Here is a 7,707-nt window from a genome sequence, read left to right as displayed (position 1 = left end):
AACGAGTTATTTTTTCGTCAGAAAATGGTTAGAAAATCGTCAGTATTTGGTTAGATTTTCGTCAGAAAATGGTTAGAAAATCGTCAGAAATTATTTCTAACGCGTTACCGTTTGCGTTAATGTGATAGGGTCGGATTTCATGTTTGTTTTGCGCGCCGACAAGACAATAGCAATTTGCCACCTCCTGGGGCGTCCGCTAATGTGTTGCGATGTTGCCCCTTGAAAAATAACAGCACCAGAGGCAAGTGGACATGTGATTCGTAAAATAACTTTGTGGTTTATCCATGTGTCGACTGTGTGAAGCGAATTGTGCTATCTTTTAATGCTATTCTATAGTTATTTCTAGCGGAAAATTACGTAGTGTAATACAATGTATGTCAACAAAGTGTAGCAGTGGGCAGACGATGTCTTGTACATTTTGTACCAGCGGCGGCCTACCGCTCTCACAGGACGTCATGGGACGTGACGAAACAAGAAATATCTGCCGTAGAAGAAATATAAATCGGTAACTCATGCCTTAAATTCACGGCGGTTTTTGACTCAAAAGAAAAATTATTATAATTTTTGTAAGGCGCGCGGCTTACTAGTACTAGCGGCTTTAATACTCACGGTAAAATGTACCGTCACTCCCGGCGCAAGGACTCGGTTCGCCAGCTGAGGACTTTCCACAACCATGATGATATCATAGTTAATAAAGGAATATATAATAGATCTATCATGTTGAAATGATAATTGTAATACATGGTTCTATTTAATAGCGGTAGTTTTGTTTCTTATTTTGAGGGGGGAAACTGTCAAAAATCGAGGGAACGCAAACTGAGATCGGCTCACTTCCGGGTGCATAACGCCAAAATTTCTCGACGATTATATAAAAATGACCACTCATTTGCCGCCTACGGTAGCGTGTACATGGTAGTGCGATCATATCGTGCCAAAGTCAGCGTCAAACGTCAGAAAATCCCCGTAAAAATATAGTTGCAAAACACATTCCCGCGCACTCAGGGCCGGTCGCCCTGGCCGCTGCCTCCCTGTGTGCAGCATGCTCATTATAATATGCAAGTAGCTACGCTCTGATTGGTTCACCTTAGATGACCTGCGCTGTGATTGGCTAGAACGAAGCCCGTTGCATGCTGGGGCGCCCCTTCCCCGCGACGAAATGATCTCGAGAGAGCCACTATTACGCTGGTTCTACCTTATTTCTACGACTAATTAGCAACATCCTAGTGACGAAATGCGTACTCAAAAGAATTTTCGGGAAAAAATATATGTACATGTGGATTTGCTGTGCCTTTGGCGTAATTTTGTTGGTCACATACAACGTAATGTAACACGGAAGTGCATGGAGTCGGAGTGGCGGCACGGCTTTCCGTCCCACTCTAAACAAAACTCCAAGGACATAACAAAACTCCCCAAAACTGGTCAATAATTAGCTATAAAAATGTTGGTGGGCACGTGTAAATATGCTGCCTTTTTTCGAGTGTCATAGGAATTTTCCACGATGTTTTTGCACATCCCTAACGTTACCTCACGCCCGCCGCCTATTATGTACGGCGGACCGGGGCATTTATAACTTCAGATCATCTACTGTAGGTTTGCTTATTCGGTGGTAAAATAAGTTAACAGAGAAAAACAGCAAAACAAAGTTGACAAACTATAGAAACGCTTGCCTGGGCAACAGTGACAAAAGAAAATGTCTATCAAATTGAATTGCGCCGGTGATCGTAAAACGTTTTAAACGTTACAATATAGTAAAATGCAGGCTAGATCAACGTTCCTTCCGCTGTTCCAGCGGTGTGTATCGGTAATTTCCCGCCCCGCATGAGGTAAATTAGTACTCCTCCCATTATTCTGTGATGTTACCGCGGCCTGCATATGAATGCAGAAGTCTAACGGAAAAGTAACGGAAAAGTAACGGAAAACTTACGCAAAAGTTACGGAAAACTTACGGAAAAGTAACGGAAAAGTAACGGAAAAAAAACGCGTTAGTAACGGCCGTTAGGGTAACTATAACGCGAACGGTACTGTATATGTTGAGAATGTTGTTTTTTCCTGTCTTCAGGAGTACACCATGGCGGAGTTTAAGTACCAGGTTGATGAGTTGTTTTTCTGTATGATAAATAATATATGTTGAGAATGTTGTTTTTTCCCTGTCTCCAGGAGTACACCATGGCAGAGTTTGAGTACCAGGTTGACGAGTTGTTTTTCTATATGATCAATAATATATGTTGAGAGTGTTGTTTTTTCCCTGTCTCCAGGAGTACACCATGGCAGAGTTTGAGTACCAGGTGGACAAGTTGTTTTTCTATATGATAAATAATATATGTTGAGAGTGTTGTTTTTACCCTGTCTCCAGGAGTACACCATGGCGGAGTTTGAGTACCAGGTGGACGAGTTGTTTTTCCGGATGAACGCCATCTGTAGCCAGGAGGGAATCCTGGACAAGCCGTGCTCGTGTTACGACATTGACGTGTTCTATGGGGTAGGGGACGATGGCATTTCTAGTGGTGGTTCGGAGGTGAGCGGGGGCAAGGTCTTCTCAAGATCAGCTTTTCTTCTAACTCTTTCCAGCTGCTCTGTCTATTCTATCTGCTGTAATATAACTATCTGCTATCAAATAACAACTTTCACGTAATTTTGTAATTCAAAGTTTCAGTCTTTGTTTTTGCTACTCTCTCAATACAGTATAGTGTCATGTAGAAATGTACATGTATAACTTGTTAAAAACTATGGCAAACTAAATGGAAAATGCAGACTTGTACATGTATGCACTAAGACTTCATATTTAATTTCCTCACTTGTTTAGCATTTCCATCAAATAATACATAACTGTGTGTGCAAAACATTGTTTTGTGTTGCTCCATCTTGTGTGCTTGTCCTCACATTCGTTGTTCCGTGTTATCCAACTTGTATGTTGTTATGCCAGCTTTAATTTGATGTACAAGCAGTTTCACGTGTGTGTTCATGTTAGATTTCTTGACATTTTGCCATTGTGATATCTAATGTAAAACACCATGAGATAAAGGTATCATCAGTATGGCTGCCATTGCAAGCAACTAACTGTACAATGAGAAGGCCTTGCAATGGGGAGGCTCATAACCCAGTCAAAAAAAGTGACACTGGTCTCTAGCTGTATTACTGCATGTACACTACATTTTGTACATGTATTGTATGGCATACTAAAGTCAATGTGTTTTTTGACATCTGACAATCAGAGATTAAAAGGGTTAAGATGTTGAATTACCTTTGCCAAATAGTTTTGTTTCAGTTTTTATAAAAAATTATAATGTTGGTTTGTTCAGTAGTAAGTTTCTTAACACTAACAGAATGGTGCCACATTATAGGATAAAATGTGTAGGTTCTGTCATAAATTATGGGAAACATAGCAATAACAATACCTATATTTGAAAGACAGTAATGTGAAGACCAAATTCTGTGATACATATTACTAACAATTTTGTTTTTATGGTTAGTATGTCTTCCCCTGGTTTGCTGCACAAAAACAGTACCTTTGTTTCTTTTGGCTCATATCTAGTCATAAAGAGTGGTGACAGCATCTTGCACATTTACATGAGAACAAGCCTTTTATGAGACTGATGATTGTGTACAAGTGAGTTGTGCCATTTCCATGGAAACATGCCTGTTGTCATGGTTACAGATCCGGCCCTACGAGGACCAGCGGCTGCAGGAGCGCTGTGAGAAGATTGAAGCCGGTCTGTACCAGACAGAACCGGATATGTCCACCCTGATGCAGCAGAGAAAGGAGTCGGACAACCCTGCCTTCTCAGCCAAGGAAAAACAACTCAGGTTAACACATTGGTTATCTAGTTAACTGATTAACTTATCATTAACCAGAGCTTTCTAGTTAGGGAGTCAGACCTCCCAGCCATCGATGCTAAGGAAAAACAGCTCAGGTTAACACACTGGTTATCTGGTTAACTGGTTAACTTATCATTAACCAGAGCTTTCTAGTTAGGGAGTCAGACCTCCCAGCCATCATTGCCAAGGAAAACAGCTCAGGTTAACACATTGGTTATCCAGTTAACTGATTAACTTATCATTAACCAGAGCTTTCTAGTTAGGGAGTCAGACCTCCCAGCCATCGATGCCAAGGAAAAACAGCTGAGGTTAACACATTGGTTATCTAGTTAACTGATTAACTTATCATTAATTGCAGCTTGTGATTAGAGAATCAGACAACCCAGTCATTTATGCCAATGAAAAACAGCTTATAGCTTATTGTTAATACATTGGTGTAGTTAACTGGTTAATGTATCATCAGTCAAAGTTTATAATGGGCTAGGCAATCCAGCCATTTCTGCTAATTGAGGAAAAATACTAGTAGCTCAAGTTAGATACTCTGGTAGCTAGATGATTTTAGCCCGATATGATGTTACGCAGTGACTGCATTTTTTCCACAACTTCTATGTCTAACGTACATTGAGGCACGATGACTATGCCGTGTGAGTTTTACTTTTTAGCCCAGAACTCTGGCCAAGAAGTTTAGGGTGAGCTTTTTAGAATGTCTGAAATTTTATGTTTTGTTATTCTTTTTCAGATCTCAGTTGGAGCTTGAGATATTCCGGCAGTTGCAGCTGCAGCGTCCGGAGCAGGTCGTGTCGGTCAGCTCCAGCCAGTGCCTGTCAGAAACCCTCCCCAGCAGCTACGGGGATTCCCAGTCTGACTTACAGGGGACCACCCTCTCCCACCCCGACCTGCAGGCCAGCCACGGGGACTCCCAGTTTGACCTGCAGGGGTCGTACACCAGTTCGCAGCTGCAGGAGGGAAGTCTGAGTGGAGATTCCGCGACCGCGCTGCTGCGGCAGGAGTTGTACAGGCAGCACGCTGCAGCAAAGCTACCGCAGCTCGACACCAAGAAGGGAAAAATCAGCTTCCCTCGGCCACTTGAGCCTCCAGGTACTACTGTAATTCACTTTATGTTGACGGTAGCAAAAGTTCGCAGTCAGAGAAAAATGGACCTGTTCACACAACTGAATGTTAATGGTGTTGACAACTGCAGAAAAAAGAAAGTTGAGGAATTATTTGTTAACGGTGATTTGTTTTGAAATGATTTAGGTGAAATATTAGCATGATATTAGCAATACCAGTTCAAAAAAACTTGAGGGGAAAGCAGGATAGGAAGTACACAGAGCTGTTATTTCATGATTGTTGTCTTCTTCAATTTTTGCAGGTGCCTTGCAGTTTGAAAGGGGTGGTAACCTCCAAGACAGCTCCTCTCAGAGAACCCCTCCCCACTTATCCAGCAGTCGTAGACCCTTACCCAGGAGAACTTTCAGTGACAGTAGTGTGGACGTAGACAGCACACACACGACCTCCAGCAGCGCGAACTCCTCTCGCGATCTACCTCAGAAACTCCCGCCTTCCTCCATCGTGACGGACAGTGATGCGGCGGAGGTGCTCAGACCCGGCAACTGTTTCCCGCCCTTACCGGGAAACGTACCGGAAAGCTGCTCCGAGGAGTACGAGCTGGGCAGCTACACTTTACACTACGTGGAAACGGAGGGGGAGAGAAAGGGACTGGTGAAAACCGGTCACATCCTGAGGAAAACCAGGACAAAGGGCAAGGGGAAGGGGAAAGGGAAGGGGAAAGGGAAGGGGCGGTCCGGGGGGAGGGGACTACGGGCACTACAACGAGGGGTACAGCTCGGACAACGAGTCCGAGTTTGAAGAGGAAAGATGGGAGGGGAAAAAGGCAGCATGGTAGCCTGCACACCCCCGTCGGCAAGTGAGACCACCTTGATGTCTGTTGTGGTTCTGGCCTCTTAGGATTATTCTACAGAGTTTGTGGGGGTGTTTCTGAGTCGCGTAAGTACTTATTTTGATATGAGAAAATGATGTCAAGTGAGTCTTGTATCAAAAGTTGGATTTCTACAGGTAAAGTCTGAAGTTGGAGGCAGCTACTGTGGTTTTCTGTCTGTGTGTCATGTTGAGAGGTATTGTCTGACACTGCCTGTGTCTTCCCTTTGTTCTATTTGTAGTCATCCTTGAAAAATGCAGTTACATTCCATGAAAGATGCTAGAAAAATAGAATTGTTTTGTATCTGAAGCGTAAAGACTGTTCTTATATTTTATGTTGTTGCTGTTTTCTTTACAAAAGTATGTTTTAATACTGCATAGTTATGATTATATTTATAGTTGTAGAAACTGAGATTAATGATATGAAACAAAGAAGTTGTTTCATGCTTACTGTGGAAACTGCCAGTTTTATTTTGTTAAAACCTGTTCCTTTGTAAAATTTGATGTTATTGCTTGGGAATACTCAAGTGGCAATGTCCACATTTAGAAATGGTATTGCAATTAATCTTTTTAAATCAGCCATCTTGTAATTACTTAATAACTTATATTTGTTAAATTTACCTTGAAGAGGAGATTGTTGCAATTTTATGTATTGCTCTTAGGCTTGATTTTACCATATTGGATGCAATAACATTGTGTGTTACATGGAATCAATGGTATTGTACATAGAAAACACCTCTAGCCGTAAACTTTAGTTTTGACATTGGTAACATTGCCATGACAGTGTATTTTGATATTCACATAATTTTTACCGCAAAAAATGTTAAATTGATTAAGTTACCAAAAGCTGTACTGTTTAATTCTGTCTTAAGTCATAGCGAAACATACCTTTTCTTTGGATATAAGTAACTATCTTTGTGTAGAGGGCATCATGTATTATTTAGTCTGTAAATCATCCAGTACTGGTATTTATTCTTGCTTTATGTCAGAAAAGGCGACGCTTTCAGGCAAACTTGTTGTACGTACTTAATTTTTTCAGTACTTGATCAAATACCAGTATTATTATTTAGTAAATTAAGTTCCAGGCCAATGATGATCATGTTGTTGATATTGTCCTGTATATTTGTATGATGCGTAAAATATAAGTAAAGAAGTGATACGTGATACGCACGTATACAGCCTTGGGACCAGTTACTCAATATGTGCTGAACTGCATTTAGTGACATACGTGTATGTTTTATTTATGAAAATGCTGTTGAATTGTACAGTTACTATGTTCAGTTTGTACATTGCCATGCAGCATCAGTAGTATGAATAACATCCTTTCTGGTACCGATTTTCATGCAACAGCACAGGTAAAAAAGTTGCCACAACTTAAACGAAATTATGTGCTATATTGGTGGTTTACATGGTCCTAAACAGCTTTTTCAGCTGTCATGAAAGTATGTGTGGGAATGGATGTATTTCATAAAATAACCTATAATGCTGTAAAGGATAAAAATATGCATAGTTCTAAACTCAGGTAGTGTGCTGTTATTCACATTCCCAACTTTATTCATCCATATTTTACTCATACATTCAGGTTTGGTTATCTTTATTCCAGTACTATTAGGTGTAGCACCTTTATTGTTAAGGTGTTATGATACTGATTATAATGTATATTTTCATACATGTAAATAAATATAATCCGAAATCAATACATATTTTACTACCAAACAATGCGTGTGTCATTGTTTTCCTTGCTTTGATTTGATTACTAGTATACCTTAAAATGCAAACTATGAGGTACATGTACTTGGTACCTGCTCTGTTAATCCTTACTCAAACACATTCATATGTATGATCAGACACGAGTCTAAATCCCTCCTGCTATAAAATTGCAACATTATGTAACCCAAATGATGTTATCATGGTGACCTCTGGTTCAGGTCGTTGACCTTATTTGTTTGGACG

General features: G+C 40.7%; 1 protein-coding gene across 1 annotated transcript in view; it reads left to right on the top strand.

The window, feature by feature from the left end:
- The window catches only part of LOC109486583 (polycystic kidney disease protein 1-like 1), an 89,479-nt gene extending 82,006 nt beyond the window's left edge, over positions 1-7,473 (top strand). Inside the window, 5 exon segments of the mRNA XM_019790436.1 lie at positions 2,354-2,515; positions 3,656-3,804; positions 4,556-4,914; positions 5,189-5,631; positions 5,633-7,473. Of these exon segments, the coding sequence (XP_019645995.1) occupies positions 2,354-2,515; positions 3,656-3,804; positions 4,556-4,914; positions 5,189-5,631; positions 5,633-5,722 (1,203 nt within the window). The 3' untranslated portion in view covers positions 5,723-7,473.
- Positions 7,474-7,707: the final 234 nt, after the last annotated feature.

The sequence above is a fragment of the Branchiostoma belcheri genome, unplaced genomic scaffold (assembly GCF_001625305.1).
Source record: "Branchiostoma belcheri isolate BF01 breed outbred unplaced genomic scaffold, Haploidv18h27 scaffold81, whole genome shotgun sequence".
Taxonomy (NCBI): domain Eukaryota; kingdom Metazoa; phylum Chordata; class Leptocardii; order Amphioxiformes; family Branchiostomatidae; genus Branchiostoma; species Branchiostoma belcheri.
This window is presented reverse-complemented; position numbering and strand designations above follow the sequence as displayed.